The sequence below is a fragment of the Dama dama genome, chromosome 15 (genome assembly GCF_033118175.1).
Source record: "Dama dama isolate Ldn47 chromosome 15, ASM3311817v1, whole genome shotgun sequence".
Lineage (NCBI taxonomy): Eukaryota > Metazoa > Chordata > Mammalia > Artiodactyla > Cervidae > Dama > Dama dama.
Window position 1 is genome coordinate 62,643,360 of NC_083695.1, and position 13,826 is coordinate 62,657,185.

At 39.8% G+C, this 13,826-nt stretch overlaps 1 protein-coding gene across 4 annotated transcripts in view; it reads left to right on the forward strand.

Moving 5' to 3' along the window:
• LOC133070268 (cytochrome P450 2C19-like) overlaps nt 1-11,005 on the forward strand; it is a 53,787-nt gene extending 42,782 nt beyond the window's left edge. For 3 of the 4 annotated variants that reach the window (XM_061162224.1, XM_061162227.1, XM_061162228.1), the window contains 2 exons: nt 924-1,065; nt 1,980-2,495. In XM_061162224.1, the coding sequence (XP_061018207.1) occupies nt 924-1,065; nt 1,980-2,161 (324 nt within the window). In that variant the 3' untranslated portion in view covers nt 2,162-2,495. Of the gene's footprint in view, nt 1-923; nt 1,066-1,979; nt 2,496-10,729 lie in introns of those variants that run through there. The other variant, XM_061162225.1, reaches the window with a different exon arrangement.
• Nucleotides 11,006-13,826: the final 2,821 nt, after the last annotated feature.

Sequence of the window (13,826 nt, forward strand, 5' to 3'; positions counted from 1 at the left end):
ATTCCTCAGGCTGGTTTTGTGTGATTGTTTTCTGGACATAGATTCCAGTTATGATTTCAACTATATGGGTGCTTTGTGTTTCCTGCTGAAATTCATTGGGGAGGTGAAGGCACATATGTGAGTTATCCCATTATTGGTTATGCAGTATTGTTCATATGATAAAGTGGTATCTGCCAGATTACTCCATGACACAGGTCCTTTTTTTCACATTTAATTAATAAAAGATTGCCTGGTACTTTATTGGTATGTATCTTGCTTTTTAATCATTTACCCAACAGTTTTAGCTTTAATAGATAAAACTTGCTTAAACTAATGATCCTAAGCTGAATTGCTGTGAAGTGATTTTGCAAATTTTACAGTCCTTTCTGTGTTTCAAATCTAGGATTAATCTGTGATGAAGCCTGCCCTATATTTTTAAATAAAGACAAACAATCTGCATGTCAATGGTAAACAATAATATTTGTTACATTGTTATCGTAGAAGAGGTTATTTTGTATTAGATCAAATGCCTGTTTACAAAAGCCATACAAACAGATAATTTGAGATATTTCAAGCACAATAGAGACTTCCATATTAAGCCATAATCCACATATGAGATGAGTAAAAATTGAAATGATAAAGCAGCTGGTGGGGGCAGATACCATGTCCTTAATGTGGTGATTAGCAGAATGGATTCATAAGTTCTAGGACCCACGTACTGAGTATTCAGATGCTGCCAGTGTTCATTTTGGCAGTATCACGGCCACTAGTCTTAAACTTATCCTTGTTTATTACTGTTCTGTCTGACTCAAAATGGCACTGACCTTCTTTTGAGCCAAAATTAATCATCTATTGATCCTAAGATTGGACTAAATGATTTTCAGCAGTTCTTCTAGCTCTGTGACTTCTTTGTAGTTTAGTTTATCTTCATCTGTTCTTTCCAGGGCACAGATGTATTAACATCACTGAGTTCTGTGCTACACGATGACAAAGAATTTCCCAACCCAGAGGTATTTGACCCTGGCCACTTCCTGGATGAGAATGGCAACTTTAGGAAGAGCGACTATTTCATGGCTTTCTCAGCAGGTAACACAAATTTAGTTTTTTCATTGCTCCAGTGGACAAGTTTCCCTTGTGGCTCAGTGGGTTAATAATCCACCTGCAATGTAGGAGACCAGGGTTCAATCCCTGGTTTGGGAAGATACCCTGGAGAAGGGAAAGGCTACCTATTCCAGTATTCTGGCCTAGAGAATTCCATGGACAGTCCATGGGGTTGCAAAAAGTCAGACACTACTGAGTGACTTTCACTTTCAGTGGACAAGGTGCCTTTGGGCATCCTTTGGAACTTCCATAGTGCCCATTCTGGGCCTGGTCAAAATGTTCATTTTCCATGATGAGAGACAGCAGTCCCAATGCCCATGCACTTTCTCTCCCTATGAGACATCCTCATTTTTGGAGTAGATTACTAGAGCTTTGGAGAGGTGACCCAGTTATTTCTAATTCAGAAATAAAATTTAAGCTACCTTCTGAAAATACAAGAGAAGTGCATCTTAGACAAAAGTTACTCTGTGTTATAAAACTTAAAAACTTCAAGGTTGATGTAAATTTGATATACTTCCAGCAGAGAATAGAGGATGTTAAGAATGGAAAGAAAGACACTGGACCACCACAGTAGGAACAAAATACAACCAATGTATGAATATTTCTAGAAAAAAAAAATTGATGTAACCTTGAAAATGTCAAAATGGAGTTATAATACACTTAATGAAGTATGTGGTATAGTGCTGATAACTAGATAAATATCTCCTGAGAGAAGGATACCTGTTAAGATTAGATGTTAGATGGATAGTATTAGTGTCTACCCTTTGTCCATCTGTCTATCTAGCCATTTGCCTTCCATCCACCCATTCAAACATTCATCAAAAAGTTACTGCATAGTCTGTTTCTGGCAGCCAGAAACACAGCGTTCAAGGAGTATGTACTATCTATGTTATTTTCAGGAAAACGGATTTGTGTGGGAGAGGGCCTGGCCCGCATGGAGCTGTTTTTATTCCTGACCACAATTTTACAAAAATTTACCCTGAAATCTGTGGTTGACTCAAAAGACATCGACACCACCCCAGCTGTTACTGGGATAGCTAATGTGCCGCCTCCTTACCAGCTCTGCTTCATTCCTGTGTGAAGAATGCTAGATCATACAGCTTCATCCATGGCATTGTCTTTAACTCCCTTTCATTGGGGGCATCGTTCACCAGTGTCATGTTAATCTTTCCTGAGAACACATCTCTGACCTCTTCTCATTCTCTGTGCAATTTCACTACAGAAATATATCTGCTATTCTCCATATCCTGTAGTATTTTTATTGGCCATCACATATGCTAATAGATATCTAATATTAAGTAGTAGTGTGTACCTAGTACCATGTACTCAGTACAAAGTAATGCATGATGATTAGTGTGTGCCAATGAGACCTATTTCTTCAGTGCTTATTTCTAATAAAAAGCAGAATCTGATGAGCCACTTCTCAGTCTTTTCTTCTTTTGTGCATATTGCAAGTAAGAAAGGAAAAAAAAGGCAAAGATGTCATACTGGTTGTTATAGTGATATGCACAGAGGAGGACAGAGGGAATGAGAGCATAAAACCTCCCTTGAATGCTTCTTATGTAGTTATTTGAGATTTGGTTTTAAAAGTGAGAGAAATTATTTTCAAGAGCAGCTTCATCCTGTAGGGAATATTGAGATCAGTGATAGTGAGCAATTAAAAGTCAGACATAGAAAACTATAATTAAAAATCAGAACAGAAATCAATGAGATTGTGTATAAGAAATCACCTATAGCCAGTCTCTCTCCAAAATGAGAGAGAACACAAATTTCACAAGTTGTAATTAAAAGAGGGGGCATCTCTTTGATGCCATGGATATTGAAAGCATAATGGAGTATTATGAACAGCAGAAATAGAGAAACCATGCTAAAATTTGTATGTAACCAAAAAGACCCTGAAAAGTCAAAGCAATGCTGAGAAAGAAGAACAAGTCCAGAGGCATTGTACTTTCTGATCTCAAACTATACAATGAAGCTACTGGACTGGCAAAAAATGTTGTGAAAATATTTATACTACCCAAAGCAATCTATGTATTTAATGTAATCCCTATCAAAATATCCTTGACATTTTCCACAGCACTGTAAAAAACAATTTTAAGCTTCATGTAGAACTACAAAAGCCCATGAATTGCCAAAGCACTCTTGAGAAAAAAGAATGATGCTCCCAGACTTCAAATTATACTACAAGTCTACAGTAATCAAAATAGCATGGTATGGCGTAAGCACAGACAGAGCAATGGAAAAGAACAGGGAGCTCAGAAATAAACTCAGGCACATGTGGTCAATTAATCTATGACAAAGGAGGCAAGTATATACAATAGTGAAAAGACAGTATCTTCCATAAGTGGTACTGGGAAAACAAGGCGCTACATGTTAAATAATGAAATTAGAATATTTACCTACACCATACACAAAAGGAACTTTAAAATTGATGAAAGACCTAAATGTAAGACCAGAAACTATGAAACTCAAAGAAGAAAACATAGAACACTCTTTGACATAAATTATAGCAATTTTTTTTTTGGATTGGTCTCTTAAGGCAAGAGAAATAAAAGCAAAAATAAACAAATGGAACTTAATTAAACACAAAAACTTCATACAGCAAAGGATGTCATCAGCAAAAAGACAACCTTCAGAATTAGAGAAAATATTTACAAATAATATGACCAATAGGGGTTAATATCTAAAATACATAAACAACTCATACAACTCAATATCAAATAAGCAATTCTATTAAAAATGGTAGAAGATATGAATAGACTTTTTAAAGAAAGACACACTGATGGCTACCAGGCACATGAAAAGATGTTCAACATTGCTAATCATAAGAAAAATGCAAATCAGAGTGACAATGAGAAGTCACCTCACACCTGTCAAAATGGCTATCATCAAAAACACCACAAATAACAAATGTTGGAGAGGCTGAAGAGAAAAGAGAACTCTTGTGCACTGTTGTTGGGAACATAAAGTGGTGCAGGCACTTTGGAAAACAGGAGTGTGCTTAAAAACTAATAATAGAAGTACCATATGATCCAGCAATTCCACCCCTAGGGATATAGCCAAGGAAAATGAAAACAGTAATTCAAAGAGATACGTGCAGCCCAGTGTTCATAGAAGTGCTACTTATAAGTCAAGTCATAGAAACAACCCAGGATCTATCAACAGACAGACGGATAAAGAAGATGTAGTATAAACATACAATGGAATATTACTCAGCCATAAAAAGAATGAAATTCTGCCAATTACAGGAAGGTGAATGTTCCTAAAGAATATTATGCTTACTGAAATAAGTTAGACAAAAATACTATATGATAGCACTTATATGTGAAATCTAAAAAAATTATACAAATTTAGACTTGAGATTTCAAGGTAAAAGTCATGTACATTTACTTATATAGTTGCTTTATATGTCTTTGGTTGGTTAAGAGGTTTAACTTTTATTACTGTTGACTATGAAATCCCAGAATGGAGATCTGGTTGAAATCACGAAGTGTTTATTTGGGATTTGTTAGGACTGCTGCCCAGGACACACAGATCCAAAAAGCGCTTAAACTGTATTCTTCCAGCCTACAAAATGTGAAAGTTTATAAAAGCAAAAATGGCAAACTGTGTCAAGAATTAGGATTGGATATTTTGTAATAACTGTTGAGGGAAAGTAACCTTTAAAAATTGTACAAAAATTTAAGAATTTTAAAGAGTAAGTATTTTGAGACTAGAAAATCAACCTTGGATTACCTGGCACACCCAGTGGAATCAGAAGAGTCCCTGAAGGAGGCGGTCAAGGGGATCAAAGAGCCATGAAGATGCTGTGCTGCTGGCCCTGGCGATGGAGGAGGCAGTGTGAGCTAAGGAATGCAGGTGGCCTCTAAAGACTGGAAAAGACAAGGAGATGGATTCTCTCAAGAGCCTCCAGGAGGAATGCAGCCCAGTCAACTCCTTAATTTTCAGACTTGTGACCTCTAGAATTGTAATATAATAAATTAGTGTTATTTTAAGCCAGAAAAAAAAAAAATTAGGATTGGCAAGATGTAAAGATTCTTGTTAAGCAAGGATTGGTTGTGTTTGAAATGATTGAATAGTTGTGAAGCAGGCAGTTTTGAAACTACAAACTTGCAGTTAACAGCCACTAGTCTATATCATTTTGCAAATGGCTGGTGGAGTACTTGAGTTTGACACAGTTCAGAATTGAAGTAGTTAGTGATGCAGGAACATGTCTGAAATCACATCCACAATGACTGCCCACAGTTACTCCATTTTGATTTCCTTAAATATGTCATCATTTTGATGGGGAAAGAAGAGGACAGAAGAGGGTGAGATGTTTAGATAGCATTACCGACTTAATGGACATGTACTTGAGCAAACTCCTAGAGATAGTGGAGGACAGGAAGTCCTGGTGTGCTATAGTCCATGGAGTTGAAAAGAGTCAGACATGACTTAGCGACTGAACAATAACTGTAACGTTGGGTTTCTGTGGTAGCTCAGTGGTAAAGAATCCACCTGCTGAAACCCCTTCATTCCTATACACTAACAATGAGAAAACAGAAAGCGAAATTAAGGAAACAATTCCATTCACCATTGCAAAGAAAAGAAAAAAAAAAAAAAAAAAAGGAATGAAATACTTAGGAATATATCTACCTAAAGAAACAAAAGACCTATATATAGAAAACCATAAAACACTGGTGAAAGAAATCAAAGAGGACACAAACAGATGGAGAAATATACCGTGTTCATTGATTGGAAGAATCAATATAGTGAAAATCAGTATATGACCCAGGGCAATCTATAGATTCAATGCAATCCCTATCAAGCTACCAATAGTATTCTTCACAGAACTAGAACAAATAATTTCACAATTTGTATGGAAATACAAAAAACTTTGAATAGCCAAAGCAATCTTGAGATAGAAGAATGGAACAGGAGGAATCAACCTGCTTGACTTCAGGCTCTACTACAAAGCCACAGTCATCAAGACAGTGTGGTACTGGAACAAAGACAGAAATATAGATCAATGGAACAGAATAGAAAGCCCAGAGATAAATCCACACACCTATGGACACCTTATCTTTGACAGAGGAGGCAAGAATATACAATGGAGAAAAGACAATCTCTTTAACAAATGGTGTTGGGAAAACTGGTCATCCACTTGTAAAAGAATGAAACTAGAACACTTTCTAACACCATACACAAAAATAAACTCAAAATGGATTAAAGATCTAAATGTAAGACCAGAAACTATAAAACTCCTAGGAAAACATAGGCAAAACGCTCTCCAACATAAACCACAGCAGGATCCTCTATGACCCACCTCCCAGAATATTGGAAATAAAAGCAAAAATAAACAAATGGGACCTAATTAAAATCAAAAGCTTTTGCACAACAAAGGAAACTATAAACAAGGTGAAAAGACAGCCTTCAGAATGGGAGAAAATAATAGCAAATGAAGCAATGGACAAAGAATTAATCTCAAAAACATACAAGCAACTCCTGAAGCTCAATTCCAGAAAAATAAAAGACCCAATCAAAAAGTGGGCCAAAGAACTAAACAGACATTTCTCCAAAGAAGACATACAGATGGCTAACAAACACATGAAAAGATGCTCAACATCACTCATTATCAGAGAAATGCAAATCAAAACCACAATGAGGTAGCATTTCATGCCAGTCAGGATGGCTGCTATCCAAAAGTCTACAAGCAATAAATGCTGGAGAGGGTGTGGAGAAAAGGGAACCCTCTTACACTGTTGGTGGGAATGCAAACTAGTACAGCCACTATGGAGAACAGTGTGGAGATTCCTTAAAAACCTGGAAATAGAACTCCTATATGACCCAGCAATACCATTGCTGGGCATACACACTGAGGAAACCAGAATTGAAAGAGACACGTGCACCCTAATGTTCATCACAGCACTGTTTATAATAGCCAGGACATGGAAGCAACCTAGATGTCCATCGGCAGACAAATGGATAAGAAAGTGGTGGTACATATACACAATGGAATATTACTCAACCATTAAAAAGAATACATTTGAATCAGTTCTAATGAGGTGGATGAAACTGGAGCCTATTATACAGAGTGAAATAAGCCAGAAAGAAAAACACCAATACAGTGTACTAACACATATATATGGAATTTAGAAAGATGGTAATGATAACCCTGTATATGAGACAGCAAAAGAGACACAAATGTATAGAATATTCTTTTGAACTCTGTGGGAGAGGGTGAGGCCAGGATGATATGGGAGAATGGCATTGAAACATGTAAAGTATCATATGCGAAATGAATCACCAGTCCAGGTTCGATGCATGATACAGGGTGCTTGGGGCGGGTGCATTGGGATGACCCAGAGGGATGGGAAGGGGAGGGAGGTGGGAGGGGGGTCAGGATGGGGAACACATGTACATCCATGGCGGATTCAAGTCAATGTATGGCAAAACCAATACAATATTGTAAAGTTAAATAAATAAATAAATAAAACTGGAAAAAAAAAAAAGGAAGAAGAATCTGCCTGCCAATGCAGGAGAGGCAGGTTCAATCCCTGGGTCAGGAAAATCCCCTGGAGAAGGAAGTGGCAACCCACTTTAGTATTCTTGCCTGGAGAATCCCATGGACACAGGGGCCTGGCAGGCTATAGTCCATGGTGTCGCAAGAGTCAGACACAACTTAGTGACTAAACCACCACCACCAGTCGCTTGCAAACAGTAAGTAAATTAAGCTCAACTAAAAAATAATAAATATTTCTATGAGCACACTGTTAACATAAGTCACATTACTTCTATAAACTTTGATATTTCTCTTGCTTTTTAACTCTGTCACTGTCATAAATAGAGAAGCGATGTGCTTTTTGAGTAGAGGAACACTTAGCTTTTTGTATGATCAGTTCAGTTCAGTTCAGTCGCTCAGTCGTGTCCGACTCTTTGTGACCCCATGAATCGCAGCACGCCAGGCCTCCCTGTCCATCACAAACTCCCCGAGTTTACTCAGACTCATGCCCATCGAGTTGGTGATGCCATCCAGCCATCTCATTCTCTGTCGTCTCCTTCTCCTCCTGCCCCCAATCCCTCGCAGCATCAGGGTCTTTTCCAATGAGTCAACCCTTCACATGAGATGGCCAAAGTATTGGAGTTTCAGCTTCAGCATCAGTCCTTCCAATGAACACCCAAGACTTATCTCCTTTAGTATGATATAATCAAAATAGTAAAGTGTCAGAAGCGTGAGTGTTGCTTCCCTTCTTATCTCACAGCAATATGCTATGATTTGGGGCTGAAGGTAGTTGGTAAATGAAATGGTTGGTGATAAAAAATTACTTTACAAAAGATGCGCACTATATAAGCTGTGTGTTTTGTTCAGATAGCCGTGAAAATAGAACTTTTCTGAAGAATCACATGGTGCTCGGTATTAAGGAAATAGCTCTGCATGCATCAGTGAAAGAAGTCATTAGTTAGAGCCCAACTGGCAGCAGCAGCATTCATTGGATTCTGGAGGAAGCTGCCATCTGTACCCTGTGAATGCTGCAGGATGCAATATGTTGTTCTATGGGATGCAGCATGTCCTGACACTGCCTCTATGATGTTTCCTTTCTTTCTGTGTTAGTGATGCAAGTGGATTTCAAACTAGTCCAGGCATTAGAATTATTTGAACTTATTTTTTAAAATACAGAATTGTAGTATATTCAGTATTTTGTAATGGCCTATAATGAAACAGAATTTGAAAAGATAATATATGTCATATATATATATATATATATATATATATATATATATATATAATTGAATCAATTTGCAGTACTCTTGAGACTAGTTATTGTAGTTTTACAGCACAGTATTATAAATCAACCATACTTCAAAATATAATCATAGTATTCATCATGCATTCATGCATGCTAGGTCAGTTTAGGCATGTCCAACTCTTTGCAGCCCTGTGGACTAGGGAATCAGAATTCTCATGGGAAGAATTCTATATGTAACTCTGAAGCAGTCAGCTGGTTATTGGTTTAAAGGTAGGCTTTGATAATTGATATATTGCTCAAGAATCAAAAGTTGAACAAGAAGAGTTCCAAATATGAATCCTTTGTATAGTAGCCATCAGGATTGGAAATTAATTGCGATTTCTTGACCTCAGTTTCCTTATTTATAAGTGGAGCAAATAAACCTGCTGAAGGTGCTGATATGAGGATTAATTGTAATCTGTGTACCAGTTACTTGGGCCTTTGCCTGGCATTGTAGTTCACGCATTAGTGGAAGCTGTAGCAATCGCCATCATATTTATGTATTAAATTCAGGAACATTTTATGTTGTATGTGGCAGAATAAAAGCATAATTGTGGGATGATAATACATTTTGCATCAGGCACAGTATAATATCACCTATAGACTTCTCTTGCTATTACATGCATCTCCATTCTCAGCTCTCAAAAGTCTGTGGCCCTGTGTTCACTGTGTATTTTGGCATGAAGCCCATGGTGGTCTTGCATGGATATGAAGCCCTGAAGGAAACTCTGATTGATTTGGGAGAGGAGTTTTCTGGAAGACACAGTTTCACAGTGAATGAGAAACTAGAAAAGGACATGGTACGTGTGCATGTGCACATATTCTGCTTTGGCAATAAGGATGAAACTGTGTTCTGCGTTGGCAATATGGGTGAAACTGAAAGTTGCTCAGTTGTGTCCAACTCTTTGTGACCCCATGGACTATAGAGTTCATGGAATTCTTCAGGCCAGAGTACTGGAGTGGGTACTTTCACTCCAGTGAAAAGGGAAAGAAGCCTTTCCCTTCTCCAGGGGATCTTCCCAACCCAGGGGTCAAACCCAGGTCTTCTGCATTGCAGGTGGATTTTTTACCAGCTAAGCCACAAAGGAAGCCCAAAAATTCTGGAGTGGGTAGTCTATCACTTCTCCAGCAGATCTTCCCAACCGTGGAACTGAACTGCAGTCCCCCTCATTGCAGGTGGATTCTTTACCAACTGAGCACAAAGGAAGCCCAAGAATACTGGAGTGGGTAACCAATCACTTCTCCAGCGGATCTTCCCAACCCAGGGATTGAACCTTGGTCTCTTGCATTGCAGGTGGATTCTTTACCAATTGAGCTATCAGGGAAGCCCCAGGCAAGAGGGGTTGGGAGGATGGAAAAGAGGGATTTGAGAAGCATTCCATCAGAGCTAGATCCACCAGAAAGGCTGCCAGCTGTCAGCTCACTCCTCTTTCCCTACTAGTTTCTATTTCTTCTCCTGGTGTAGGAATCATTTTCAGCAATGGGAACAATTGGAAAGAGACCCAGTACTTCTCCCTCATGATCCTGCAGAATTTGGGATAGTTAAGAGGAGCATTGAGAACCGTGTTCAAGAGGAAGCCTGAGGCCTTGTGGAGGAGTTGAGAAAAACCAATGGTGGGGGATTCTATGCTCTGTAACTCTCACCTTAACACACTGTTCTCTTCTCCAGTGACACCCTTGGAAATATTTCAGGAGTGGCCACATCTTTCATATGGATCATTATTGCAGCCCTCCTTTGGAAGGGAGGGGTATGAAGAAGAGGAAGCCAAGGGAGCTTTTGTGTAGCCATGCTGACTGTCATATGTACACCCATGGTTGTGCACACAGTGTGGGTTTAAAGGTCATTTAATTATACTTTCTCCTGAACTTTGTTTTCACATCAGAAATCACAAAGAAGGGGAGGAGCCAAGATGGCAGAGGAGTAGGACGGGGAGACCACTTTCTCTCCTACAAATTCATCAAAAGAATATCTGAACGCAGAGCAAACTTCACAAAACAACTTCTGATCGCTAGCTGAGGTCATCAGGTGCCCAAAAAAGCAGCCCATTGTCTTCGAAAGGAGGTAGGACAAAATATAAAAGATAAAAAGTGAGACAAAAAAGCTCAGGACGGAGATCCGTCCCAGGAAGGAGTCTTTAGAGGACGTTTCCAGACACCGGGAAACCCTCTCACTGGCGGGCCTGGGGAAAGTGTTTGAATCTAGGAGGGCAACCTGACTGGGAGGGAAACAATAAATAAAACCCACAGATTACGTGCCTAAAAGCAACTCTCAGCAGAAAAGTACCCCAGACACCCGCATCCGCCACCAGCAAGTGGGGGCGGCACGGAGAGGAGCGGGCGGCATTGCTTGGGGTAGGGTCCGGGCCTGAGTGCCCTGAGGACAATCGGAGAGAGCTTTTGTGAGTTGCCAACTTGAACTGTGGGAAAGCAGGGAAGAGAGAGAAAATTAACCGGCCCGAACACGCTGCCGGCCGTTCGCAGAACTAAGGGACCGAGAAAGTCCAGAGAAGAGCTCGCAGACTGCGGACTGGCCCAGACCCGCCGGAGGTGGGAGCAGGTCGCGGCGAGACACAGGGCGCAGGGACCCGACCAGCGTGGGCGGGGACTGGGGCTGGGGACGCAGAGGGCAGAAGGCGCACGCACCCGACTGGCGACGGCGAGATTGGGACCGCGGAAGGTAGTGGGCGTGCCGCACCTGGGGAGAGTGCGCCTGTCAAGCTCCTGGCTGCCTGGACCGCTCTGACGGGGAAGGCACAAGAGCGGACGCAGCCTTTTGTTCCGTGCTTTTGTGGAACACCCTAGGGCTGGAGCTGCGCACAGCGCGTGGCGAGCTCCATATAGAGCAGCCGGGATCCTGAGCAGCGCAGACCGAGAAAGTAGCGCCAGCCCCTCCCCACATCGCGAGCCCCTCCTCGCCAGCCCCTCCCAGCAGCGCGACAGAACTAGCTACCTGAACAAGAGTCCACCTCCGCCCGCCTGTGTCAGGGCGGAAATGAGGCTCTGAAGAAACCGGCAAACAGAAGCCAAATAAACAAAGGGAACCACTTCAGAAGAGAGCGGTGCAACAGATTAAAATCCCTGTAGAAAACACCGATTACACCAGAAGAGGCCTGTAGATATCGAGAAGTGTAAGCTGGAACGAGGAGATATCTGAAACTGAGCCAAACCGACACTGACCGCAACAGCTCCAGAGAAATTCCTAGATATATTTTTACTTTTTTTTTTTTTTTTAAATAAGAAAAAATTTTTTTTTTATTTTTTCTCTTTTATTTTCCTTTAAAATTCCCTATTACTCCCCCATTACTCCTTAACTTTCATTTTCATAGATTTTTATGATTTTTTTAATTAGGGAAAATTCTTTTTTTTTTTTTCTTTTTTTCTCCTTTTGCTCTTCTATTTTTCTTTTTCTCTTATTTCTTTTAAAGTCCTCTAGTACTCCTCTACTACGCCTTAATTTTCATTTTCAATACACTATAACCTTACCAAAAAAAAAAAAAAAAAAAGAAGAGAAGCCCTATTTTTTAAACTGAACTTCATATATATTTAAAAACTTTTTTTGTGTGTGTTTTGGTTTTTGTTTTTCATATAGTATTTTTAAGAGTCTAATCTCTACTCTAGATTTTTAATTTTTGTTTTTCAATATATGATATATATTGTGAACATTTAACAATCCAATATTCAGTTCCCATTTTTATTCAGGAGTGTGTTGATTATTCTCTCCCAATCTTGACTCTCTGCTTTCTACCTCAGAACACCTCTATTTCTTCCTTTCCCCTTCTCTTCCCAATCCAATTCTGTGAATCTTGGTGGGTGTCTGGGCTACGGAGAACACTCTGGGAACAGACAACTGCGTAGATCTGTCTCTCTCCTCTTGAGTCCCCCTTTTTCTCCTCCTGTTCATCTCTATCTCCCTCCTCCCTCTCCTCTTCTTCATGTGACTCTGTGAACCTCTCTGGGTGTCCATCACGGGGGAGAATCTTTTCGCCATTAACCTAGAAGTTTTCTTATCAGTGCTGTATAGTTGGAGAAGTCCTGAGACTACAGGAAGAATAAAACTAAAATCCAGAGGCAGGAGACTTAAGCTCAAAACCGGAGAACACCAGAAAACTCCTGACTACATGGAACTTGAAGTAATAAGTGACCGTCCAAAAGCCTCCATACCTACACTGAAACCAACCACCACCCAAGAGCCAATAAGTTTTAGAGCAAGACATACTAAGCAAATTCTCCAGCAACGCAGGAACATAGCCCTAAACGTCAACATACAGGCTGCCCAAGGTGACACCTAACACATAGACCCGTCTCAAAACTCATTACTGAGCACTCCATTGCTCTCCAGAGAGAAGAAATCAAGTTCCACGCACCAGAACACTGACGCAAGCTTTGCTAACCGGGAAACCTTGAGAAGCCAATCGTCTAACCCCACCCACTGGGTAAAACCTCCACAATAAAAAGGAACCACAGAACACCAGAATTCAGAAAGCCCAGTCCAGACACAGCAATCTAAACAAGATGAAAAGGCAGAGAAATACCCAACAGGTAAAGGAACATGAAAAATGCCCACCAAGTCAAACAAAAGAGGAGATAGGGAATCTACCTGAAAAAGAATTTAGAATAATGATAATAAAAATGATCCAAAATCTTGAAAACAAAATGGAGTTACAGATAAATATACTGGAGACAAAGATTGAAAAGATGCAAGAAATGTTCAATAAAGACCTAGAAGAAATAAAAAAGAGTCAATTAAAAATGAATAATGCAAAGAATGAGATCAAAAACACTTTGGAGGGAACCAAGAGTAGAATAACGGAGACAGAAGATAGGATAAGTGAGGTAGAAGATAAAATGGTGGAAATAAATGAAGCAGAGAGGAAAAAAGAAAAAAGGATCAAAAGAAATGAGGACAACCTCAGGGACCTCTGGGACAATGTGAAATATCCCAACATTCAAATCATAGGAGTCCCAGAAGAAGAAGACAAA